Source organism: Salvelinus sp. IW2-2015, unplaced genomic scaffold (genome assembly GCF_002910315.2).
Source record: "Salvelinus sp. IW2-2015 unplaced genomic scaffold, ASM291031v2 Un_scaffold4453, whole genome shotgun sequence".
In the NCBI taxonomy this organism is placed as follows: Eukaryota; Metazoa; Chordata; class Actinopteri; order Salmoniformes; family Salmonidae; genus Salvelinus; species Salvelinus sp. IW2-2015.
In genome coordinates this window covers 56,388-83,724 of record NW_019945723.1, presented here as the reverse complement: position 1 = coordinate 83,724, position 27,337 = coordinate 56,388, and the positions used below count along the sequence as shown (strand labels likewise).

The 27,337-nt window shown below is 47.5% G+C and overlaps 1 protein-coding gene and 1 pseudogene across 1 annotated transcript; both read right to left on the bottom strand.

Moving 5' to 3' along the window:
* Nucleotides 1-8,536: 8,536 nt before the first annotated feature.
* Nucleotides 8,537-19,996, bottom strand: LOC112077312 (far upstream element-binding protein 2-like). Its single transcript, XM_070441639.1, is given in 25 exon segments — nucleotides 8,537-9,679; nucleotides 9,934-10,106; nucleotides 10,643-10,852; nucleotides 11,033-11,127; nucleotides 12,214-12,329; nucleotides 12,424-12,473; nucleotides 12,476-12,613; nucleotides 12,616-12,717; nucleotides 13,941-13,942; nucleotides 13,993-14,111; nucleotides 15,104-15,223; nucleotides 15,647-15,728; nucleotides 15,730-15,767; nucleotides 16,290-16,311; nucleotides 16,313-16,373; nucleotides 16,376-16,385; nucleotides 16,526-16,694; nucleotides 17,081-17,108; nucleotides 17,111-17,137; nucleotides 17,693-17,764; nucleotides 17,856-17,914; nucleotides 18,054-18,090; nucleotides 18,188-18,247; nucleotides 18,403-18,505; nucleotides 19,704-19,996. Coding segments are annotated over 25 exon segments (1,989 nt in total). The 5' UTR covers nucleotides 19,791-19,996; the 3' UTR covers nucleotides 8,537-9,670.
* Nucleotides 19,997-23,277: 3,281 nt separating this feature from the next.
* On the bottom strand, nucleotides 23,278-27,133 carry LOC112077311 (mitochondrial adenyl nucleotide antiporter SLC25A23-like; annotated as a pseudogene).
* Between the last annotated feature and the right edge of the window lie 204 nt (nucleotides 27,134-27,337).

Genomic DNA, 27,337 nt, shown 5'->3' with positions numbered 1-27,337 from the left:
CAGGACATCTATAGAGGGCCGGTGTGAGGCAGGAATCTATAGAGGGCCGGTGTGAGGCAGGAATCTATAGAGGCCGGTGTGAGGCAGGAATCTATAGAGGGCCGGTGTGTGAGGCAGGAATCTATAGAGGGCCGGTGTGAGGCAGGACTCTATAGAGGGCGGTGTGAGGCAGGAATCTATAGAGGGCCGGTGTGAGGCAGGAATCTATAGAGCCGGTGTGAGCAGGAATCTATAGAGAGGCCGGTGTGAGGCAGGAAACTATAGAGGGCCGGTGTGAGGCAGGAATCTATAGAGGGCCGGTGTGAGGCAGGAATCTATAGAGGCCGGTGTGAGGCAGGACTCTATAGAGGGCCGGTGTGAGGCAGGAATCTATAGAGGCCGGTGTGAGGCAGGAATATATAGAGGGCCGGTGTGCAGGCAGGAATCTTATAGAGGGCCGGTGTGAGGCAGGAATCTATAGAGGGCCGGTGTGAGGCAGAATCTATAGAGGGCCGGTGTGAGACAGGAATATATAGTAGGGCCGGTGTGAGGCAGGAATCTATTAGAGGGCCGGTGTGAGGCAGGAATCTATAGAGGGCCGGTGTGAGGCAGGAATCTAATAGAGGGCCGGTGTGAGGCAGGAATCTAGTAGAGGGCCGGTGTGAGGCGGAATCTATAGCAGAGCCGGTGTGAGGCAGGATCTATAGAGGCCGCGTGTGAGGCAGGAATCTATAGAGGGCCGTGTGAGGCAGGAATCTATAGAGGGCCGGTGTGAGGCAGAATCTATAGAGCCCGGTTGAGGCAGGAATCTATAGAGAGCCGGTGTGAGGCAGGATCTGGCCGATGTGGAGGAAATCTATAGAGGGCCGGTGTGAGCAGGATCTATAGAGGGCCGGTGTGAGGAGGACTCTATAGAGGGCCGGTGGGGAGGCAGGAAAATCTATAGAGGGCCGGTGTGAGGCAGGAAATCCTGCCTCACACCGGCCCTCTATAGATTCCTGCCTCACACCGGCCCTCTATAGATTCCTGCCTCACACCATCCCTCTATAGATTCCTGCCTCACACCGGTACTCTATGGACGGGAGGCCTCTCCTTTCAAAAGGACAGCCTCAGAGCCTCAGAGTTTTACTAGATATTGTCTTAGCTGTGGTGTGTACGCTGCTTCTGTATTGTCCAGGGCTTCTGGTGACGTGATTCAGACCAGGTTCTGAGGGGTCAGTCACCATGCCTTGTATAGTCCAGGGCTGCCCTGGGGGTCTCTGTGTGAAACCTGGAGCCTCTAGATAAACACAGGGTTTATACTCAGAGATAGAGGGCCGACCCAGGGTGTTGACACAGGCCTGGCTGAGGCGTACAGGCCTGACAGTGGGACCCCCATCCAGAGAAGGGTGAAGAAGGCCAACACGTGAGAGAGAAAGAGATTTCGTCAGTGAAAACAATGTCCTGAGCAAATGTCAAATTGGCGTCTTACCAAAATACCATACGACAGACCACGTATACACCATGCATACCCTTATTGACAAACTAACAAGACAAAACAATATTCTCYTGCTTTTACTTCAAAAAAAGCTTTTGACTCAATTTTGGAATGAGGGTCTGCTATACAAACTGATGGAGAGCAGTGTTGGGGAGGGGGAAACATACGACATTATAAAATGTATGTACACAAACAAGTGTGCAGTTAAAATAGGCAATAAAACACACAGATGTCTTTCCTCYGGCTTGRGGGATGAGACAGGGATGCAGCTTGAGCCCCACCCTCTACAACATATACAGTGCATTCGGAAAGTATTCAGACCCCTTGACTTTGTCCGCATTTTGTTACGTTACAGCCTTATTCTAAAATTGATTAAATCGTTTTTTCACTCATCAGTCTACACACAATACCTCATAATGACATCACAATACCTCATAATGACATCACAATACCTCATAATGACATCACAATACCTCATAATGACATCACAATACCTCATAATGACAAAGCAAAAACAGTTTTTTAGAAATTTTTGCAACTTAAAATACCCGGAAATATCACATTCAGACCCATTACTCAGTACTTTGTTGAAACACCTTTGACAGTGATCGAGTCTTTGTGGGTAAAACGCTACAAGCTTGGCACACCTGTATTTGGGGAGTTGTATTGAGAGAGGCCTCCATTGGCAGACCTGGCTCTCGAGAGATGAACAGGCTATGTACCCACTGCCCACAAAATTAGGTGGAAACTGAGCTACACTTCCTGTATGACCATATTTGAGACACGTATTTCCCTCAGAATACACAGACCCACAAAGAATTTGAAAACAATTCATACWTTGATAAACTCCCATAACTGTTAGGTGAAATACAGCAGTGTGTCATCACAGCAGGAAGATTTGTGGCACGTTACCATGAGAACAGGACAACCAGTGGAGAACAAACAACATTGTAAATACAACCTGTATTTATCTGTTTATTTATTTTCCCTTTCATACTTCAACTACTTGCACATTGTTACAACACTGTACATAGACAATAATAAACATTAGTTTATATTCTTTTAAAACTTTTGTGAGTAATGTTTACTAATGTTTCCTTTGTTAATTTCCCTTTTGTTTATGGTCTATTCCATTTGCTTTGGCAATGTAAACATATGTTTCCATGCCAATAAAGCCCTTTGCATTGATCGAGAGAGAGCAGATTAGAGAGAGAGGAGAGAGAGCAGATTAGAGAGAGAGAGAGAGAGAGAGCAGATTAGAGAGAAAGAGAGAGAGAGCAGANACGAAGAGGAGGATGGACGAGAGGTGAGAGAGAGGGGATGGAAGAGAGTGGAGCAGGTGTGGGGGTGGAGAGAGGAGAGATGAGGAGGATGGAGAGGAGGATGGAGAGAGGAGGAGGGGGATGGAGAGGAGAGAGGAGGATGGAGAGAGAGGGGGATGGAGAGAGAGAAGAGAGAGATGAAGAGATGATAAGTAAAAAAAGGGCAAATGGGACAACAGAATGATGAAAGAGAGGGATAAATCATCTCCATCTCCTCACCATTGTAGCTAGTGTAACTTGTGACCAGGCCAATCAGCAACACATCATCCACCTCATACTGCTATCATGGACAGCACTGGAGACCACTTCCTGGTTGGTTTAGGCTACAGTCAGTCAGTCCGTGTACTGTAGTAGTCTGTGATCTGCGGTCCACATCTTTAGGCCATACGACAGCACTGGAGACCATTCCTGGTTGGTTTAGGCTACATACAGTCAGTCCATGTCCTGTAGTAGGTCTGTTCTGCTGGTCCACATCTCTTTAGGCCATACGGCGGCACTGGAGACCACTTCCTGGTTGGTTTAGGCTACATACAGTCAGTCATGAACTGTATAGGTCTGTTCTGCTGGTCCACATCTCTTTAGGCCATTCGGACAGCACTGGAGACCACTTCCTGGTGGTTTAGGCTACATACAGTCAGTCCATGAACTGTATCATAGTAGTCTGTTCTGCTGGTCCACATCTCTTCAGGCCATACGGACAGCACTGGAGGACCACTTCCTGGTTGGTTTAGGCTACAGTCAGTCCATGTACTGTAGTAGGTCTGTTCTGCTGGTCCACATCTCTTCAGGCCATACGGACGGCACTGGAGACCACTTCCTGGTTGGTTTAGGCTACATACAGTAGTCCTGTACTGTAGTAGGTCTGTTCTGCTGGTCCACATCTCTTTAGCCATACGACGGCACTGGAGATGGTTCCCAGTCGGTCCAACCTACCTGTTTGAGTCTGCTGTGTAGGTTGAACTCCCACCCAGTAGAGGTGATAGGTGTATAGAGGAGAAGTCATCGTCCTCCACAGTCACTGGTGTAGGACAGCACGTAACGACCACACTTAGTGAACCCAGGAAGATGTGTCTGTGACAAGAGAGAGGGAGGTGTGTGTGAGAGAGGAGGGAGGGGGTGTGAGAGAGAGGGACGGGTGTGAGAGAGAGGGAGGTGTGAGAGAGAGGAGGGTGTGAGAGAGGGGTGTGAGAGAGGGAGCGGTGTGAGAGTGGGGACACAAGGTGTGTGTGAGATGAGATTTAATTGACTAGTTCAGTTGGCTCAATGTTGCTCAACATTTCTCTGGTTAGCTAATGAGAATCCCATCCAGATGGCAAATACTTAAGGCTAAAAATAGTTGTTCCACCACACTTTCTTCCTCACCTCACACTTTCCAAATGCCAGTGTTTTTTGGTTACAGTTCATGAAGTACGCTTCATCACCTCTCACCCCGTCTCCGTGGCAGGCTTCTCACCTAACGTTACCTCTTCACCCCGTCTCTGTGGCCAGGCTTCTCACCTAACGTTACCTCTTCACCCCCGTCTGTGGCCAGGCTTCTCACCTAACGTTCTTCACCCCCGTCTCTGTGGCCAGGCTTCTCACCTAATGTTACCTCTTCACCCCCGTCTCTGTGGCCAGGCTTCTCAACTAACGTTACCTCTTCTCCCCCGTATCTGTGGCCAGGCTTCTCAACTAACGTTACCTCTTCACCCGTCTCTGGGCCAGGCTTCTCAACTAACGTTACCTCTTCTTCCCCCGTATCTGTGGCCAGGCTTCTCAACTAACGTTACCTTTCTTTATGGTTCAAGGGACGCGCTGCTGTAAGTTAACTGGCAAACTGCCATTCCACTCTCCGCTCTTTCCAGAGCGCGCGCTGATGCTGTAACTAGCAAATTGGTTGTCTCTTCTCTCTTCAGTCACGTGCTGCATTCTGTTATGTGAACTATTGGCTGAACCTTGCATACAGCCAGTAATGATCCAAAGCCCCCCCCTCATGTTTCTCATCGGATCTACACGAATCACATAGGTCACCTATTTTGGAATCAAAATGGCAAATTTCGCCGAAGGTGACTAGTTTGCATCCCTGGTGTGTGTGGACCTGAGGTGTGTGTGTGTGGGAGATGAGGAGTGTGTGTTTTCCCCCTTACTAGCTTCTGACTTTGATGACACACACACATTACCATTCAAAAGTTTGGGTCATCTTTTTTGAAAGAAAATCTAATGTTTTGTCCATTAAAATAACATCATTATTGATCAGAAATACCGTGTAGACATTGTTAATGTTGTAAATGACTGTTGTAGCTGGAAACGGCAGATTTTTTTAATGGAATATCTACATAGGCGTACAGAGACCCATTATCAGGCAACCATCACTCCTGTGTTCAATGGCACATTGTGTTTAGCTAATCCAAGTTTATAATTTTAAAAGGCTTATTGATCATTAGAAAACCCTTTGCATTATGTAGCACAGCTGAAACTGTGTTCCTGATTAAAGAAGCATAAAACTGCCTTCTTAGACTAGTTGAGTATCTGGAGCATCAGAATGTGGGTTCGATTACAGGCTCAAAATGGCTAGAAACAAAGAACTTTCTTCTGAAACTCGTCAGTCTATTCTTATTCTGAGAAATTAAGGCTATTCGATGCGAGAAATTGCCAAGAAACTGAAGATCTTGTACAACGCTGTGTACTACTCTCTTCACAGAACAGCGCAAACTGGCTCTAACCAGAATAGAAAGAGGAGTGGGAGGCCCGGTGCACAACTGAGCAAGAGGACAAGTACATTAGAGTGTCTAGTTTGAGAAACAGACGCCTCACAAGTCCTCAACTGGCAGCTTCATTAAAAGTACCAGCAAAACACCAGTCTCAAAGTCAACAGTGAAGAGACGACTCCGGGATGCTGGCCTTATAGGCATAAATGCATAAGTGACCCAAACTTTTGAACAGTAGCGTATATACATATACACACACAGTAACAGTCAAAAGTTTGGACACCTACTCATTCCAGGGTTTTCTTTATTTTTTACTATTTTCTACATTGTAGAATAATAGTGAAGACATCAAAACTATGAAATAACACACATGGAATAATGTAGTAACCAAAATTAACAGATGTACCTTGTTAAAAGTAATTTTGTGGAATTTCTTTCCTTCTTAATGCGTTTGAGCCAATCAGTTGTGTTGTGACAAGGTATGGGAGGTATACAGAAGATAGCCCTATTTGGTAAAATAACAAGTCCATATTATGGCAAGAACAGCTCAAATAAGCAAAGAGAACAACAGTTCTTCATTACTTTAAGACATGAAGGTCAGTCAATCCAGAAAAATAGAACTTTGAACATTTCTTCAAGTGCAGTCCAAAAACCATCAAGCTCTATGATGAAACTGGCTCTCATGAGGACCCACCACAGAATGGAAGACCCAGAATCCTCTGAGCAGAGAATAAGTTCAATAGAGAGTTACCAGCCTCAGAAAATTGCAGTCCAAATAAATGCTTCACAGAGTTCAAGTAACAGACACATCTCAACATCAACTGTTCAGAGGAGACTGCATGAATCAAGCCTTCATGGTCGAATTGCTGCAAAGAAAACACTACTAAAGGACACCAATAAGAAGAAGAGACTTGCTTGTGCCAAGAAACACGAGTAATGTACATTAGACCGGTGGAAATCTGTCCTTTGGTCTGATGAGTCTAAATTTGAGATTTTTGGTTACAACCCGTGTCGGATGAGGTGAACGGATGTTCTCCATATGTGTGGTTCCACTGTGAAACATAGAGGTGGTGGTGTGATGGTGCTTTGCTGGTGACACTGTGATTTATTTAGAATTCAAGGCACACTTAACTAGCAGGGCTACCACCGCATTCTGCAGAGATACATTATCCCATCTGGTTTGCACTTAGTGGGACTATTATTTGTTCTTCAACAGGACAATGACCCAAAACACACCTCCAGCCTGTGTAAGGGCTATTTGACCAAGAAGGAAAATGATGGAGTGCTGCATCAGATGACCTGGCTCCACAATCACCCAACCTCAACCCAATTGAGATGGTTTGGGATGAGTTGGATGGCAGAGCGAAGGAAAAGCATCCAACAAGTGCTAACATATGTGGGAACTCCTTCAGACTGTTGGAAAAGCATTCCAGGCGACTACGTCATGAAGCTGGTTGAGAGATGCCAAGAGTGTGCAAAGCTGTCACCAAGCAAAGGGTGGCTACTTTGAATAATCTCAAATATTTGTTTTCACATTTTGGTTACTACATGATTCCATATGTTATTTCATAGTTTGATGTCTTCCTATTATACAATGTAGAAAAGAGTAAAAATAAAAACTGTATATACACAGTACCTGTGAAAAGTTAGGACACACCTACTCATTCAAGGGTTTTTGTCATTTTCACTATTTTCTACATTGTAGAAAGACATACTCACTCTTTCACAAACACTCACCTGCTCTGAGGAACTCCTCGCTGACTATGTTCTTCAGGGGAACACAGACACGCGGTGGTAGTTTCCTGAACAAGCGCTGAGAATACTGGCCAGACAACTATAGGAGAGAGGACGTGGAAGGTTAGTGAAAAGTGGTCAAAGTACCAAATAAGAACCTCCATTGAAACAGCTTGTTAGTCCAGGGGGTCGTATGTATAACCATCTCAGAGTAGTTGAGCAGATTTAGGATCAGTTTGCCTTTCAGATTACGAGTAAGATTACTTGGACAGGAGGTACCTCAGATCCTAGATCAGCACCTACTCTGAGATGCTTGATACCTACAGCACTCGACGCAGGCTTGGTCTGAGTCCAGGAAACCAGTCTTGACCACTCTACTACCAGGTTCTTCATCCAGGTCTCTAGGGTGTACACTGCATGGTTTTGTTTTAAATCAACATTAACACCTGATTTAACTAGCTGATCAGCATCACCTTTAACGTTAGCTGAAACAAAAGGCCAGCAGTCCCCAAGACCAGAATTGAAAAACATTGCAACAGAGGCATGCCGTGCATAGTGATATGAAATGGCCAGCGGCGACCACAAATGCAAAACTAGTCAATTTGGCTTGTTGCGTTAGTGAATGCGAAGTAAACAGTTAACGTGCGCTAGCTGGCTTACTGCTCGGTTCAACAAACGTTAGCTAGCCAAGTGGCTTGGATAGACGGTTAACTAGCTAGCAACATTCCCTCACACAATACAGCAACCAGCCTGTTAACTCAGTTATCATGGATTGTAGCTTGGTTTTGGCCAAAGGTGGTTTGCTAACGAGTCAGCCTGCTAGCTAACGTACAGCAAGTTGGTGCTTAGAAACGCGTTAACTAGCTAGCATCCGCAGGGTCTTGCACTATCGAGACATTGAACCTGCGACTTCTCATTCTTCGTCAAAACCATGCTTGTGCCATTCTCTTGTCTAGTTGTTGCATACCTTTCCACGATTCAGAAGCTTGACGACATGTTCTTTGTGTTTTCTCTGCGTTTGTTTGTTACCTCCTTTTCCGTTTTCGAGCTGGGCGCCATTTTCCGCCGTAGTGTTCACTACGCCCTGCCTACCATCTCCGACCCATGGCTCTCCATTGGTTCTCGATCATCGTGGGAGCAGTCCGATTGGCATATATGAACGTAAAACAAATCTCTCGGCATGTGATTGGTTACAGGGTGAACAATATGATTGTTTTTGTCACAAATTATGTTTGTAGTGAACATAAGTATAGCAGTGTTCTTGCTGAAGCTAATACTTTAGTCATACCTCTGACTTAATTTAAAACTATGTGCAACAAAACATACAATCCACCAAATATCTCAATACTTATTTTTATTGAAGTTTTTAAAAACAAGCAGTAAAAAGTAAAAAAAAACAAAAAAAAACAGCATACAACATATAACACGACTTCTTGGAACATGAGGAAAAATAAAATAAAAGGCATCCCATCTGATGATGCAGCAATCTGATCTGAAGTCAGCAAGGGGACGGGGCCTTGGGGACACAAACTGTGCCAAAATAACCAACATAACAGGCAGGCACACACTGTAGCAAGCATCCTTAGAAACAGGCGCTTGTACACACAGTCAGTCACACACAAACCCAGGCCAACCCTTTAGTTACTGAAAAATATGAACTAAGTAAAATTATGTGGGTGGGGGGAGGGGGAAAAATGCTGCTACGTCATCAACACAGGAATGTTTTAACTGAACTAGACGTTAATTAAAATGAAAATAAGCCTAAAAGCAAAAAAATATCCTTTTGCTTGCAAAAAAACAACTCGTTTTTACAAACTGATGCTGAATATTAGTAGTTATACTCCAAAGTACTGCTAGACGACAGTTTATTCCTCAGGAAAACAAACAAATGAGAAGTGCGAGTCCATGTATTTTACAGATGGGTATTAGCTAGGCCTATGAGCCGGAGCTCTTTACTATCTTCCTTTCTTCCCCTTCACCTCAGACACTAGGGGTTGGGATGCAGGGTGAGGACAGGCAGATACTGTAGGGGTTAGGGTGAGGACAGGCAGACACTGTAGGGGTTGGGGTGCAGGGTGAGGACAGGCAGATACTGTAGGGGTGCAGGGTGAGGACAGGGGAACATAAAGGAAAAACAACCCTACCAAGTTGTTCATTTCATCAGCAAAAATTGTAGAATTTGTTATTTTTCAGTTTTTGTAAAAAAGAAAGAAAAGAAAAACAAGGGGAATTTTTAGGGGAAGGGAAGAAGGGGTACTGGGATAAGAGGGAGGGGTACTGGGAGTGTATTTGAGGGAGGGAATTAAGGTTTTGCTTCCGTCAAAACTAGACATTTTTTGAATTACGACTTAAACCCAGAAGAAAACATTTAAAAAGTCCAGAGAGCTGGATGGGATGTGTCTGCTGCTGCAGTGAAGAGACAGTCCTCCCGGTCCATGCGTCTGACAGGCTGGAGACTGGCTGGATTTGGTTCACTGGGCCTGGCATAGAGAGAATGAGAGTGTAGAGAGAAGTTAAAGTAACTGTCCAGTGTTCCCAGATTTCTGTGACGTGTTGTCCTGGCTGAGGGGTGGGTGTGTGTGTGTTACCTGTTGTCCTGGCTGAGGGGTGGGTGTGTGTGTTACCTGTTGTCCTGGCTGAGGGGTAGGTGTGTGTGTGTTACCTGTTGTCCTGGCTGAGGGGTGGGTGTGTGTGTGACGTGTTGTCCTGGCTGAGGGGTGGGTGTGTGTTTTACCTGTTGTCCTTGCTGAGGGGTGGCAGCCTGTCCCGGAGCCCCTCCAGGGCCGTAGAAGGCCGCCTGCTGCCTGTAGTACTCAGCCCAGGCTGCACTRTAGTCCTGCTGTCCTCCGGCTCCTCCCCCGGCTACAGCTGCAGCCGGCGCTGCTGCAGCACCTCCACCGGGCTGGGCTGAGGAGAGAGACGGAGGGAAAGTGGATCAGATTTTAAGATCAACATCTTGGACAAGAAAATAGTGTTTATCACAATTCTGCTGTATAGAAATAAATCTGACATCTTCTGGATGAAAAGTGTCCATTAAAAAGGTGGCATGTATAAGGACTCTATACCTGTCTCTTATACACATCTATAGAAATAAATCTGACATCTTCTGGATGAAAAGTGTCCATTAAAAAGGTGGCATGTATAAGGACTCTATACAGTGTGAAGACCTTTCAGTCCTTTTCTAGTAACACACAGGATCTCCTGAACTGTCTGGAGACGGGACAGTACTACAGGATGTCTTCTGGATCAAGATGGCCGCCGTTTTGCAAGCGCCGACCCAACTGCGATTATCTAGTAGTTTATTTTTACTAAATGTATCCGCTATCATTTCTTGTGTGTTTTGTTTCTAGTGATATATTGTTATTGATTATTGMACTATAGGACATGTCATTGTAAAGTCAATATAACCACGGCGATGATCATAACCATGGCGATGATCTTACCCATGCCCATCTTCTTGTAATAYTCCTCCCAGGCCTTGGTGTAGTCTGGCTGGCCTCCAGGGGTCTGGGCTGCCTGGGAGGGGTCTGCCTGGACTGGGGCGGCTGCTGGGGCGTTGGGGGCCTGTCCCGGCATGGCGCCYCCTGGCTGCTGCTGGTAGTACTGCGCATAGTAGGCTGCCCACGCTGCATTGGGGTCTGCCGCTGCCTTATCTGGGAGGGGAAAGATTAGAGAAAGAGGTTTGAAAGGGAGGAAGAGGGTAAGGTAAAAGAGGAAACGAGAAGGTAAAAAAGAGGAAAGAGTGTTGATGACAGGGAAAAATTGATTGACCAGAGGAGGGAAAGTGCCTGATGGAGTTCCAGACCAGTGTATATGAAGCCGTGTCTACTCACTGGGGTCGTGTGGCCCTCCAGGGGCCTGCCACTGCTGGAAGGTGTTGCCCCAGCCCTGAGGGGCCCCGTAACCATGACCACCTGGGGGGCCGCCACTGGAGAGAGTGGAGAACGATTAGACACTTCATATCTAAGTCAAACACACCAAAACGCATCACACCCATTGGCTTTAACTAACATGTGGCCTTATTTTATTCAGAGGAAGAAATGTGAATCACATACAAAGTACACATGAGACAAACGGTGTTACAAATCAAACATTTTGAGCCATAAAAATCCCTCAACAGCAAAGGGGGATCGAGAGCTGCTCCACCGCACTAACATAGACCCTTTCTTTTATGTGCATAGATGTATAACAAACTGTAGCGATGCAAACTAGCCTAGGACAGGGAACCTGGTCCTTCATGTTCAGTAGCACTAGCCTGGACAGGGAACCTGGTCCTTCATGTCCAGTAGCACTAGCCTGGACAGGGAAATGGTCCTTCATGTTCAGTAGCACTAGCTGGGACAGGGAACCTGGTCCTTCATGTTCAGTAGCACTAGCCTGGGACAGGGAACCTGGTCCTTCATGTCCAGTAGCACTAGCCTGGGACAGGGAAACTGGTCCTCATGTCCAGTAGGTGCATAGCACTAGCCTGGGACAGGAACCTGGTGCTTCATGTCCAGTAGCACTAGCCTGGGACAGGGAACCTGGTCCTTCATGTCCAGTAGCCTAGCCTGGGACAGGGAACCTGGGTCCTTCATGTCCAGTAGCACTAGCCTGGACAGGGAACCTGGTCCTTCATGTCCAGTAGCACTAGCCTGGGACAGGGAACCTGGTCCTTCATGTCCAGTAGCACTAGCCTGGACAGGGAACCTGGTCCTTCATGTCCAGTAGGTCTATAGCACTAGCCTGGGACAGGGAACCTGGTCCTTCATGTCCAGTAGCACTAGCCTGGGACAGGGAACGCTGTCCTTCATGTCCAGTAGGTGCTATAGCACTAGCTGGGACAGGGAACCTGGTCCTTCATGTCCAGTAGCACTAGCCTGGGACAGGACCTGGTCCTTCATGTCCAGTAGCACTAGCCTGGGACAGGGACTGGTCCTTCATGTCCAGTAGGTGCTCATCTACTGTGTGTGTGTGTGTGTGTGTGTGTGGGACCCTGCATTATCAGGTTGGGGTTGTAGGTGTGCATACTTACTGCGGGGGTCCTCCGGGGCCACCAGGCCCTGGGTTGTAAGGGTTGGGGTTGTAGGGGCCCATTGGACCAGCAGGACCAGGTCCACCAGGACCACCCCCTAGAGGACACAGAGGAGCCTAGAGGGGCAGAGGGGAAACCATTCATTCCATTTACACTTTATGTGGGACTTTTAAATGATACACTGGGTGTGTTGACACGTGTCTCCCGTACCTCGATCTTGTCCTCTATGAGCTGCTTGGCATGATCTATCTGTTGAGGGACCCCCTGATGATGAACAGTTTGAAGTTGGGGTCACCGTTGGGCGGCGGCTGACGCGAGATCTCCACGAAAGCCCCCGTCTGCTGGTTGATGGCCTTGACGTTCTCGCCACCGCGCACCATCACCAGGCCACATTTGTGGCGGGGATAGAGAAGGTAACCTCACCTCCCGGAGGACCGCCCCAGTTGCCCTGGCCTCGCCCCCTGCCATGGCCACCCTGAGGCATCCCCCCCGTGCCAGGTGGACCTGGGGACCCTGGAGAAGATAGAGGGAGACACAGTTAAAGGCATCCGTGTAACAGTATAGCTTCCGTCCCTCTCCTCGCCCCTACCTGGGCTCGAACCAGGGACCCTCTGCACACATTGACAACAGCCACCCTCGAAGCATCGTTAGCCATCGCGCCACAAAAGCCGCGGCGGCAGAGCAAGGGGAATTGCTATTAACGCGCACCACCGCTAACTAGCTAGCCATATCACATTGGTTACATCCGCACGCATAGGACCGCGCTCGCATAGGACCTTTTAAAGACCTTCGCTTGAAAACCACAAAAAGGGCCAGTAGTACTATTTGACCATTTGGAAACTCCGTAGCATTTATACACTTCCTCAAAATATCTGCTATAAATCTAAGAACTCAAAAAATTGTTCATTAAAATTGACATTTTTGCAGAGCAGATCTGAGTTGCATCCAACTAAGATGTTTGTGTGTATTTTGCAAGTGAAAAAAATGTGCCGAAAACGAGTAGTCTATCGTTGAATGACAACACTTAAGTGAAGAATCTCTACTGTTGACTAACGAAGGGAAGTGAAGAATCTCTACTGTTGACTAACGAAGGAAGTGAAGAATCTCGTCGACTACGAAGGAAGTGAAGAATCTCTACTGTGACATGAAGGAAGTGAAGAATCTCTACTGTTGACTAATGAAGGGAAGTGATGTCGAACGCCCAAAATGTCAGAATATTGCACAAACTGTTCTGAGCGGCTTCGGATGGGAAGAATCCGACACTCAGATTGCACAACGGTGACTTTAATTATGTAACTTCTGAAGGTAATTAGTTGCACCAGATCTTATTTAGGGCTTCATAGCAAAGGGGGTGAATACATATGCACGCACTACTTTTCAGTTTTTAATAAGTTATTTTTAAATTTACATCAACAATTGACTATTTTGTGTATGTCCATTACATGAAATACAAATAAAATTCCAGGTTGTAATGCAACAAAATAGGAAAATGCCAGGGGGGGGGGGGAATACTTTTGCAAGGCACTGTAGACATTTTAGTTATGTCCTTCAAGACATCTCTCCTTCTCAAGACCAGAAAATATCCTGTCCATACCCCTGCACCATCTTATATTTAACTCGGTGTCCCCTGCCATCTAGTACCACTTCCCTTCACACCCCACATGTACCCCCTGCAGCCTCCCATGTGTAACCCTCTGAACCCCTACCCCTAGCCTCCCATGTGTAACCCCTTGAACACCTAGCCTCCCATGTGTAAGCCTGCAGTGGTAGTGTACGTACCCCTGTCCTCCGTCCTCCCTGACTCTGATGCTCTGCAGCAGCTCGTTGATGATGGAGGCAGCGTGCTCACAGCGGTCCGGAGGGCCCATGATGTGGGCTATCTTATCAGGACCTGCACCGTCATCTAGAGAGAGAGAGGAGGGAGGAGGGGGAAGGGAGAGCAGGGGTAGGGGAGAGAGCGATCGAAAGAACGAGAGAAAGATGGAGGGAAGCACAAGATCGCGCGAAAGAAAGAGATCGAGCGAAAGGAGTCATCATAATGATCATCGTTTCAACCAATAGAAGGTTCCAGTCAAAATGTTTCTCTTATACGGTCCTGTACCTTCATCTGACAGAGGGGGAAGGGATTGAGGGGGAGAGAGGGGGAAGGGAGTGAGGGGAAAAAAAGAAGGAGAGCGTTACTATACTGTTCACAAACATCAGCTGAAGCAGGGTCAAGACAGGAAGTTGCTACCTGGACTTGTCCCATAACATATTGGCACCTCTAAGATGAGGTTAACTAACATGCCCTTCTGACCCGATAGAAACACTTGAATCTGCTGTGTGTTAAGTGTGTGTGTGGTGTCTGAGTTTCATATACAGTCCTGTACCTTCATCTGACCGAGGGAGAGAGAGAGGGGGGGAGGGCAAAGAGGGAGAGTTACCATACGGATCATAACACTCAACTGAAGCAGGGTCAAAACGGGAAGGCGCTACCTGGACTTGTCCAATAACAACAGACTGGAGTTTCCAGTTGCAAACCGTTTTCTTACGGCGGGCCATACTGAACATGCCCAGGTTCGCTCCACAGTCAAGTGTTGATTTAAATGTTGTGGTACTAACACATGCCAGGAGGTCTGAGTTCAGTGTGTTTTTCTGGACCTATGATCACGTGTAAAACATTCCATGATAAAATACCAATGTTTCCTATGATAGAAATATTTTAAATCTGTTGTAGGTGTGGTTTGAGTCTTATACATCATGTACCTTCATCTGACAGAGAGAGGGGGAGGGAGGGAGAGAGAACAAAAAGAGGGAGAGAGTTACCATAGTGATTATACAACTGAAGCAGGGTTTAAAGGGAGATACAGGGACTAGCTGAACAAGAACAGATGGTAGTTTTCCGTAGCAGGAAGTAGTGATCGTCACCTGGTTTGAACTGTATCCTAACTCCAGCGTCTGCCTGGATCTTCTTGATCATCTCTCCACTTCGACCAATCACAACTCCCACAGAGTGGCGGGGCACCGGCACCTGGCCAATGAAGAGACACCACAATGAGGAAAAGGCATCTGGCCAAACTGAAACACACGATACTGATGATGCAAAGACCTTCAACAGAGTTCTATTGAGGGTTGTTACTGAACGTAGCTGCAACGCCACAGTCATTCTACCGGCTGGAACTCTAGAACGTTTAATCATAGACTTAGAACGAGCATTCTCAAATCAAGTCAATGACGCCACTGTCAGACGTTCTATTTAACGTTCTAGTCCATCTAATTCTATGGGTTGAACCCCTCAGGGCTGCCTTCCCTGTGCCATGGTGTTAGGGAAGGGAACAGGTGGAGTGAACACAGAGTGAAGCACCTGGGTGAGTTTGACCTCCACAACCTGTCAAACCCAGAGTTCCAACTAGAATCAAGTTCAATCCATCTCATAAACAAAGATCCTACTCACATCCATGCCTCCTCCTCCGCACCACCACCTCCTCTCCCCCATTTGGTTGCCAAAATTGTTTCTGTCTCCAAAGCAGCGTGACCCTCTCTCTCAGAATCTCATTCACCAGCTCCTTGGCTTGCTGCAGAGAGAGAGAGGGAAAGAGACAAATTGATCAGTCAGCCAGGACTACCTGACAATATCAGACATAAACCAGCCCCATATCCAGGTACGCAGTACGTGCAGCAGGGGCGTGTGGTGTACGCAGTACGTGCAGCAGGGGCGTGTGGTGTACGCAGTACGTGCAGCAGGGCGTGTGGTGTACGCAGTACGTGCAGCAGGGGCGTGTGGTGTACGCAGTACGTGCAGCAGGGGCGTGCGGTGTACGCAGTACGTGCAGCAGGGGCGTGCGGTGTACGCAGTACGTGCAGCAGGGGCGTGCGGTGTACGTGCAGCGTGTACGTGCAGCAGGGGCGTGTGGTGTACGCAGTACGTGCAGCAGGGGCGCGTGGTGTACGCAGTACGTGCAGCAGGGGCGCGTGGTGTACGCAGTACGTGCAGCAGGGGTGCGTGGTGTACGCAGTACGTGCAGCAGGGCGTGTGGTGTACGCAGTACGTGAGAGGGGCGTGTGGTGTACGCAGTACGTGCAGCAGGGGAGTTTACCTGTACTTTGTAGGGGTCCCGATGATGCGCAGGGTTTGTCCATGTTGGGTGGCTGGGAACCATCTTGGATGAGGATCATCTTACTCCAGCACGCTCCTACAGGGAAGAGATATATATATCCATCTATCTCCATCTAGCAGACATGACTTATGTATAGTGTTGGTTTCCTAGTACTTCTCCCATTATATTAGTAGCTGTAGTTGTTTGATGGTCTCTCTCCCTTGTGTGTGTCTAACCTGTAGTTGTTTGATGGTCTCTCCTCCCTTGCCGTGATTAGGCCGGCTTGCAGCTGGGATCATCATCTCCTGCATGGAGCCACTCTGCCCATTGGTCGACTCGTGGAAAGAGGAGGAAGGAGCACCCCGCCCCCGAGATACAATCTCATCCAGAAACATCTTGGCTTTCCTGAAGAGGAGGAAACGACGGGGAGGGAAGTAGTTAGAGATGTGTCATGATCAGATATACTTCTAACATAGCCCCTATGCCAGTGCCCAGAGGTTGTCCAATTGAGATCAAACGACCAGGAAAAACTATCGAACCCTAAATGTGCCACACAGCTACAAGGGATACTTCCAAAAGGCACCCTATTCCCTATGTAGTGCACTAAATTAGACCAGGGCCCTATATAGTGCACAACTTTAGACCAGAGCTCTATTCCCTATATAGTGCACTAAATTAGACCAGAGCCCTATTCCCTATGTAGTGCACTATTTAGACCAGAGCCTATTCCTATGTAGTGCACTACTTTAGACCAGAGCCTATGGGACACAGGCTTAGTGTAAATGTCTTACGCGATGGCGTCAGGGTTTCCTGTGAGGAGACGCTCCTCTCTGGCATGCCACCACTGTCTGAAACACAAACAACAGTAAACATCAACAAGTACATCAACAACAAAATCTGTCTCACTGGCACACTACAAACGATCCCATTGGACCCTATTAGTTACAAAAGTGCACTAACAGAGCCATGGCCCTGGTCAAAAGTAGTGCACTAACAGTAGTGCACTATAAAGGCATATGCTCCGGTCAAATGTAATGCTCTATTATTGACCAGGGCACTGGCTAGAGTAGTCCCTAAAAGGTCATTGCTCTAGTCCAAAGTAGGGCACTATATTTGCTCAAGGTCCTGGTCAAAAGCAGTCCCGTATAGTTTCTCGTTTTAATGTCACGTGCACAAGGACAGCAAAATGCCTTTGTGAGCTCTAAACCCAACGCAGTGCAATTTTATCTGTCATAATAATGGCTGTCGCTCCAGTCAAAGGTAGTGCACGGTAGTGCACTATATAGGGAATAGGGCTCTGGTCTAAAGTAGTGCACTATATAGGGAATAGGGTGCCATCTGGGTTGCATGCTGAGATAGTAGAGGTAGTATATAAAAAGAGATGTGAGCACCTAGTTGCTCACCTGGAGCGATCTGGACCTTGCAGCCCGAGTCCTGCTGGATCTTGTTGATCTGCTCGCCCCCTCGACCAATGACTGTGGAGAAACAAGCCGTGAGGTCATRTRATCAGAGTATGTGTGAACAGCTTCTCTGTGTGAGCCCAAGCGATACTGTGTGTGTACTCACTGAGTCCGACCATGCCGTCTGGCACTCTGTACTCCTCTGTCATAGTGGAGGGTCTGACACTGAAGAGAAATGAGGGAGAAAGGAGAGAAAGGAGGAATGAATGCTTAACCTTCATAACAAGCCCAAAACACCTGGGAATCGAACACTGCAAAATATACAAGACAGCCAAAAAGGAAAAAAATGGCCTTCTATTAATACCTTTGCTGAGACAGGGCAGCGAGCTGAGCTCCGATAGCTACAGGGAAGAGTAATGCATTACCAACCAATAGAAAGCAACTGATGAATGTGAGAGGATAGGCAGAGACAAGAGATTGTCTGTTCGGTATACGTACACAAAGCAGTGGCTGAGTCTCTGTCCCCTTGGGAAGACATCTTCTTGGCATCTGGTTGGTCTGATAAAACAGGAAAAACATCCACCTCAATACCACCCGAAGRAAGGCTCCAGAAACATGATCCTCTGTGTGTACATAGTGTATATGTGCTCCCCACTGTCTCGGTTTTCCTCTGTGTGTARTACTCCATGTGTTGCCCTCCCCTGGTCTCCTACCTCCATCCTCCAGAGAGCGTTTCAGTGTTTGGAACGGGAAGCCCTCTCCTCCTCCTCCATTGTTACTTGGAGGTCCAGCATCTCCTCCYATCTTAGCTGCAATCTAGGGAACACACACAGCATYAGGTATATGGCCAAGACTTGGGTAAAACAAGTARCCCATTCAAATGCWTTGTGTGAGCTCCTAAGGAGAATGAAGTTGGCCCAAGATACGTTTTTTATAATCTTCCCCGGGTTTGAATCTGGAGCTGGTAACCTGATCCTAGATCTGTAGCTGCCCAAGTATATCACCTCTACACAAACCATGTYCCCTCCCGCATCCCTTTATTACACAATAGCTGGGTTGAATCCCAAACAGCACTCTATACTCCCTATAATGGACTCCTTTTGACCAGAGCCCTGTGGTGCCATTTGAGAAGCAGCCCTAYGTAGTTARTTTCTACGCCCGGGGTTAGTTCAGACTGGGATAAGAGGATCTCGTCTGGAGATACTGGCCTAATTCGTATCACAGACATGTCGGCAGTAGCTAACGTTAACACTAGATAGAGCGTGTTTGTGTCCCACTAGCTATGCAAGTTGCAAACATTGGCCGACAAAATTTGACTGTTTTGGAAAAGTTTGCATCGCAGGTTCCATGTGGAAACGTCTACATCATTAGTTAACGTTATTGAACTAGCTAGCTACGACCTTAAGTTTGTGATAGTCTACTGACGCTAGCTAGTTACCAACTTAAGGCTAACGCTAACCACGTTAAATGATTGATACCTAACTAGTTAACTACTCACTAAATGGTAGGTCTACCGGAATATAAATTGAGGGCTTTTTGTGATCACCAACATTAGTTAGTTTGCTATCCAGGCACCAACGGTAACGTTAGTGTTTGCTAACTAGTTACGTTACGCTAGAAATCGGTGTTTTAGGCTTGTTGGCTAGCTGCTAGCGTAGCTAGATAGAACAAGGAAAGCATCGCCACGCACGCCGAGAACACTATTAGCTAGCCTAACCAGCTAACAGTAGCACTCTAGCTAGCGTACACTTGTAGTGGTACCGAACGCGAACGTTTAACGTTAGCTAATATTAAAAACAAACCCACACATGCGTACACCAACATGATGTTCAATTCTAGGTTTTTCGCATTTTGATTTCACCCACACACCAAGCCGGTCGGTCCCATCGATTCGAGTAACCCATCGACGGCCTCGTTGCAAGCTAGCTAGTTAGCCTAGCATCGTAGCTAGCGCACACAACAGACTGGCTTGGTTCAGTGCCCCAGTCTCGCTAGATCCTTACTCCGACCTTACCTGTCTGGCTCGCTGCACGGCGTCCGCGAAAGCATCTTTTTTGCCTCCAGCGCCCGCTCCGGCCCCGGGTGAGCCGTAGTCCGACATGCTGCTTGCTCTTTGGGGAAATACACAGACACACACGGGGGGTTTGGACAGGTAGTTAGGCCGAGCAGAGTTGCGCAGAAGCGGGAAGATGAGAAAGGCGAAATGCGGGGAGGGCGCAGAAGGTGGGCATCAAACCTCTAGCAGTCTTCCCTCCTAAAGTAACCAATCGGTGATTGCGAAGGAGGCGGTGAAGAATATAGACACAAATCTTACTGGTTTACTGACTCGAACGTAGGTCCTATTGACCAAGGCAGGGGATTCTTGATTGACAGTTCAGCTTCGACCAATCATCTGTAGGCGCTTTTTGAAGAGCCAATCGGAGTTTGAAGAATGGTCAAGTTGACCAATGTGCTTACAGAAACAACCTTTCATTATTGATTGACGTTTGTAACCACCAATACCCATTTGGGGGCAACAATTGCTCTTTCAGCTCGTAAAACACTCACCATCAACCTTGCATATTTCTCAAAAGTCGAAACACAGACGAAAGCACAAAGCTGACACGTTGAGTTCGTTTTTGGTACCTTTGCTATAAATATTAGCCTGGTCCCAGATCTGTTGTTATTTTGCCTACTCCATTGTCAAGCCAAACAGCATGACAATTCCATAAGGAGTTAAATCAGACTTGCACCCAGGCTAACAACATTTAGCCATGTCATTTAAATATTAGTGACCTAGCTACTTATGTTAGCTAATAGACATACCACTGTCCAATCCAGTGTCCCAAATGGCACCCTATTCCCCATATAGTGCACACACTTTGACCAGAAGAATGGTCAAGTAGTGTACAATATAGGGGGAATGGTCTCTGGTCTAAAGTGGTGTACTATATAGGGTGAATGGTCTCTGGTCTAAAGTAGTTCACTATATAGGGGGAATGGTCTCTGGTCTAAAGTAGTGTACTATATAGTGTGAATGGTCTCTGGTCTAAAGTAGATAACTATATATTTTTTGGTCCCGAGTGGCGCAGCGGTCTTAGGCACTGAATCTCAGTGCTAGAGGCGTCACTACTGACCCTGGTTCAATCCCGGGCTGTATCACAACCGGCTGTGATCGGGAGTCCCATAGGGCGGTGCACAATTGGCCAGCGTTGTCTGGGTTAGGGGAGGGGTAGGCCGTCACTGTAAAAACATAATATGTTCTTAACTGACTTGCCTAGTTCAATACAAATAACAAATAAGTATAGGGGCAATGGTCTCTGGTCTAAAGTAGTGCACTATATAGGTAATATCGGGCTATTTGGGACATCACAATATATATTTTRATACATAATGACACCAGACCAACAGCAACTTCAATCAGTACTTTTCTTCTGATGAAAGCTCACCATAGCATTACTTTAGATCAAGGCTCTCTTGTGCATGGTATATGTCCCCCATTCACAATACTCACAACAGAACCCCCCATCTAGTAGGCTGCACAAATGGTACCCTATTCCCCATATAGTGCACTACTTTTTAGTGCACCGAATAGGGAATAGGGTTCTATTTGGGCCGCATCCGTAGGCTTCAACTCATAAATCAGCTCACAAGTAATAATCATGAATCATATTGAAGTCATTGGAATCATATTGAAGTCATTGGAATCATATTGAAGTCATTGGAATCATATTGAAGTCATCGGAATCATATTGAAGTCATTGGAATCATATTGAAGTCATCGGAATCATATTGAAGTCATTGTTATGATAATACCTCATACACATACAGCCACTAAATAAATACACAGTAGTAATATGGAAGTTATACAGAGGGAGGAAAAATAACACAATCTTGGCAGTTTGGTTGATTTGGCATTCTGGAGTTTTATAATACTTTGTGTGAGACAAAAATCACACATACTCGCTGTACACACACACACACACTGACACACACGTAAAAGGGGCACCACCTTTGAGTCGTATCATCATCGCGATGACATCAGCGCGTGGCTGTGTTCTATTGGCTTCAGCACTTGATTAAACCATGCATCTCTAACTATTTACATACTTTAATAAAACTCTTGATAAAACTCTTTGTTGAAATTTACCACGCTGAAAAAGAAGCTTAACAGTAACTTGGATTCAGAAAAAAACTCAAGTTTCAATATAGGGTTGCAAAATCCAGTCATTTTCCCCCAATTTCCCAGGTTTTCTAAAACATGGTTGGATGATTATGGATTTTGTGCAAATTCCTGTCTGATTCCAGAAAAATTCCAACCAGGATTTCTGTAAAATCTGGGAATTTAGGGAAAGTTACTGAAACTTTGCAACGCTAAATACAGTACAGGGTTTAYTGTGTTTGTTTCTCATCCGGCTGTCTAACATGTCCTCACAGCATTATCATTCAGAATAATCTCATAGGCAGAGGTTTATTTAAATCCTGTGTCCACAAGCACATCCCAATCCTTTCAGATCATCGAAAGCAGGTCTTCAACACCTCGTCTTCTCCTCTTCCTCGTCCTCTTCTTCCACCTACGATGAGTCATGGGAGGTAGATTGCTACGGGTCCTTTTTCATTGTGTAAAGTTCTCAAGTCACCCTGGTTCCAATATGAAAAGTTCTAGAAGTCCTGGTGGTTCCAAGGTTCCAGTGGCGTATCACTTCCTACTTCAGGACCAACCAACCACACAACAGCATGGAGATGGTGTCATCCTATCGCAGAGATTTCTCTATTCTCCACCTAAAGATTCACGGGGGGAAAAAGTCATATTGTGATCCTTCTCTTGAGGTTTTGTCAGTAGTGAACTGGTAAAGGGTTTCGTTTTTGGTCAAAGTCTTGAAGCACCGTTAGTTGTCAAACATGTCCTCACCCGTTGTTAATGCAGCGAGAGAAAAYCCCAACTCAGTAGTAGAGAAGCCAGACGGCTAGTTTTCAAAACCAGAAACACCTCCACATGCAGCGCAGGCCATGTAAAACGTCACACGTGTTGTCATAGAAACCATGTTGACACTTGCAACCACAAAGCTTCCACACGGTTAGACATCACTTGGGTGCAGGACTTGAGATGTCTCTCTCCGTTATTTTATTCATTCCTCCCTTTCTCTCTCGCCCTCCTTCGTTCCCTCCCTCCGTCTCCTCTCACTGTGTCTTTAGGCGTGGTCATGCAACAAGCACATAGCTGCCACCCACATTGGTCTGTCTCGTCTCCATCCCCCTCTCTCTCTATCTCCCCTTCTCTCACCTCATTCTCTCCCCCATTCAAATGCATCTACGATCCCTCCCTCCCTCCCTCACCTTATTCTCTCCAAGGCATCTATGATATCTCTCTCCCTCCCCTCTCTCCACCCCCCTCCTCACCCTCATCTGTATCTCTCCACCCCTCCCTCCTCCCTCCCTCCCTCCCTCCCCCTCCCTCCTCCCTCACCTATATTCTCTCCAAGGCATCTATGATATCTCCCTCCCTCCTCCCTCTTTCACCTATTCTCTCCAAGGCATCTATGATATCCTCCCTCCCTCCCTCCCTCCTCCCTCCCTCCCTCCCTCCTGCCCTCCCTGCCTCATGTATCTATCCACCCCCAGGACGTTCCTCATGTGTTCATAAACTACGTAGGAGATCTCTCCACCCCAGGACTTTCCTCATGTGTTCATAAACTACGTAGGAGATGCTGACGGCGGGGATGACTTTCAGGAAGTTGGGGGCATGCCGGTAGAGGCCGGCCACGCCTCCTGGGTCACAATGTTCTGGAACAGACCTAGCATGGAGAGCTGAGGGCCGCCCTTCACAGAGGCTGGAGGAGGAGAGAGGAGGAAGAGGAGAGGGAGGAGAGAGGAGGGAGAGGAGGATAGGAGGAGAGGAGAGGGGAGGAGGGAGGGAGAGGAGGATAGGAAGAAGAGGGAGGAGGATAGGATGGAGGAAGAGGACGAGGGGAGAGAGAGGAGAGAGAGCGATGCACATATGGGGAAAAGTGACAGGTAGATAAATGTCAGTTTACTGTTACCCCCCTCTCACACACCCCTATCTCCCACCTCCCCTCTCACACACCCCTACCTCCCACCTCCCCCTCACACCCTACCCCCCACTCCCCCTCTCACACACCTCCCCCCCACCTCCCCTCTCACACACCCCACCCCCCCCTCACACACCCCTACCCCCACCTCCCCCTCTCACACACCCTACCCCCTACCCCCCCTCTCACACACACCTAACCCCCCACCTCCCCCTCTCACACACCCTACCCCCCACCTCCCCCTCTCACACACCCCTACCCCCCCACCTCCCCTGTCTCACCCTGTGCCTGCATGCGTGTCCTGACCAGAGCCAGAGGGTAACTGGCTAGTTGACCACAGGTACTGGACATGGTTCCACACCCCACCAACACGAAAACACTGGGTCGCTGAATCTGTGTGCCTCGCTAGCCACGCATTCTTCATAGTCTGGGAGAGAGGAAGTAGAGAGAGGGAGAGAGAGGGAAGAGAGGGAGAGAGAGGAGAGGAGGGAGAGAGAAGAGAGGGTGAAAAGAGGAGGAGAGAGAGGGGGAGAGAGAGTGGAGAGGGAGAGAGAGGGGCGGAGAGAGAGAGAGAGGGTGGAAGAGGGAGGGGAGAGAGAGGAGGTGAGAGAGAGAGGGAGGGGAGAGAGAGAGAGGGAGGGGAGAGAGACATTACAACTACATCAGTGATGTGGTCCCCCCCACACACCTCCACATTCTCCCCCCCCCACACACAACAACACACCTCATAGACGGCGAGGTCAATGCCAGCGAGGGTATGATGCCTATGATGTTGGGTATGTATCCTTTATAGAAGGCCATGATGCCCTCCCTGTGGAGGATCTGTCTGGCACAGTCTAACACACTGGTGTACTGGCCTGTCTTCCCCAGAGTCAGACGAGTCTTCAGGACCTGGGGGAGGGAGGAGGGGGAGGGAGGGAGGGAGGAGGAGAGTTTGTTAGTGCATTTGGAAGAAATAATGTTTTCCACATCAGTGTATGTGTGTGATACAAGTGTGTGAATGTGTGTATTTTGAGTGTGTGTGTGTGCTGGAGTGCATGCGTAAATGGTTTATTTTCGTGTGTATTTTACTGTGTTTGTGTGTACATTATTTTAGTGTGTGTATGTGTATTTTAATGTGTGTGTTTATGTGTATTTTAGTGTGTGTATGTGTGTGTATTTTTGAATGTGAGGTGTGTGCTCTAACCTCCATAGGGTAGATGGCTGTCTGAGCGGTAGCTCCTGCTAATGACCCAGCTACAAACCTCTCATGAACCCTCAGAGGTCCCTCTCCTTTACTGCCGCACTCATCCACCTCTTGAGATCTACAGAAAGATGAAGAGAGAGAGAGAATAAGAGAAAGAAGTAAGAGACAAACACGACGAGAGAGAGAGGATAGATGGAGGGAGGAGAGAATATAGGAGAGAGGAAGAACAGAGAAAGTCAATAATAGGAGAAGCGATGAAAAGAGAGAAAGAGGAAGAACAAGATAAGGGAGGCAGAGAGGATAAGTCAGATAAGGCGATAGAACGGAAGAGATGGAGAGCTAACCCACATGAATGAGAAGACAATGACAGAAGAGGGGAAGACGGAGAGGAAGAGGTTATGTAGGTGTAGTATAGACTACCTATAGACTATTAATGTGCTATAAGATATATGTATAGTATTGGTGTGGTAGTGTGTAGGTGTGGTTGTGGTTTACTGTAGTGTAGTGTAGTCCTGATGTTACTGTACTGTGGTCTGTAGGATTAGTGTAGTGTAGAGAGCATTGGTAGTGTACTTAGGTAGTTGTAGTGTACTGTAATGTGGTGTGCTGTATGTAGTGTAGTGTAGTGTAGGTAGTGTACTGTAGGGTAGTGCACTGTAGTGTAGTGTAGTGAGTGTAGTATTGGTGTAGTGTAGTCGTAGCGTGTAGGTACTGTAGTGTGTAGTGGTGAATAGTGTAGTGTGTTAGTAGTGTAGTGTTGTGTAGTATGGTGTAGTGTAGATGTGAGTGTAGTGTATGTAGTTTAGTGTTTAGATATGTGTAAGGTAGAAGTGATTAGCTTAGTATAGTGTAGTGTAGTGTAGTGCGTTACAGTTGTCGTGGCTCCAGTCCCGCTCCACTCCACCTGTCCGGTAGGCCCAGAACTTGATGGCGGTCTCGGTGCATCTCAGGACCGTTGACCCCGTTGCCCCTCCACAGGGAACTGAACCCCCCTCCTTCACCATGGCCCAGTCACCCCACTGATCATGTTACCCCACCCGCAAGCGGCCCCGCAGGGTCATCAACTCCTCAGGTTCACCCCCGACCCGACTAATTCAGAGAGTGTCGAGCCTTAAGGCAGCCATGGGGAGCCCAATAAAGGGGGGGGACAGACACGACTCTACTCTAGCGGGACAGGGTTGTCCTAATCTTTACACCCTACTTATCACAGTACCTGCTTTTGACGACAACCCTCTAAACAGCTCTTATTCAGACCTGACAGTGATTCCATGTCACCCCATAATATATAATAACACAGCGATGTGATACTCCACGAGATCAGAATGTGTAACGGAAGCCATAGATGTGAATCTCAGTACACAAGGAGTATACGATTATAATCGAACATCTATAGTTAGAATCTATTCAGTTGGGATACCTTTACATTCCGACCAGGTGGGGTACTGAAATTTACTCTAACGCGTCTCCCACACTCAGGACCAGATCAGGAACAGTTTACCTTCCCCCTATCCTAACCTGAAACCATTTAGAAAGGAAGACCATGTGAAGTGAATTAGCCCACACCTAGATGCGCACTGGGTATAGGCGCCGAGGCAACTTCATAATTCCACCAACCACCTCCCTCCATCTTGCCTGGACTCCATGGTACGCTGCCATCACTCCTCCACACGTCATCCACTGGAGCTCCTAGATAGGCGCCTCTTAATCTTGACTACTCAGTTAGCAGGTCAGTCGCCTCCACTCGTACCTCCTCGACTCACCCAGCACCTAGAGCTCCCTCATCCTCCTACCGGCCGATCCCCTACTATAGTGCTCCTAATCCTCGATCAATGGGCTCTCAGTGGGATAGGCTCGGTACTCCTGCTCCTGTATGAATGCTTCGTGCCTCTATGTGCTCTTACACTCTCTGATTCACGGTCCTACTCCACCGTATCTCCTTGCTCTCACTTACCACTCCCTTCCGTACAGCGTCCCATCTTCAATCTAGACGCTCCTCTCCTCTTCCCTCCCTAGAATGCTCACATCTCCTTACTCGCTCTCCTCTCCTCTCCTTTTCTCTAGTCTGGGCTCCCCTCCCCTCTTAACATCTTATTCTTCCCTCCTCGTTCCTGCTCAGTCTCCTCCCACCCCTCACTTCAAACTCCCTTCCCTCCCTCTCTACTGCTTCTCCTCCCCCTCTCCTATTCGCTCTACCTATGCAGACCTTTTCTTTCGTCCTACGTACCTCATCCTCTAGAATCCTACCCATCATACTCTCGGTCTCCGAATTGTTCCTATTCTCCCTCTTCTGTCCAGCTGCTTCTCTTTCTACTTCTCCGCTCTACCACTCTCCACGAAGACTTTAAGGCGAATCCATACTTGGGACGCCCACTAGCGGATGTCCCGAGTCGCGCGAGACATAGTCCTGCCAGTAGACATCCAAGACCATCGGCT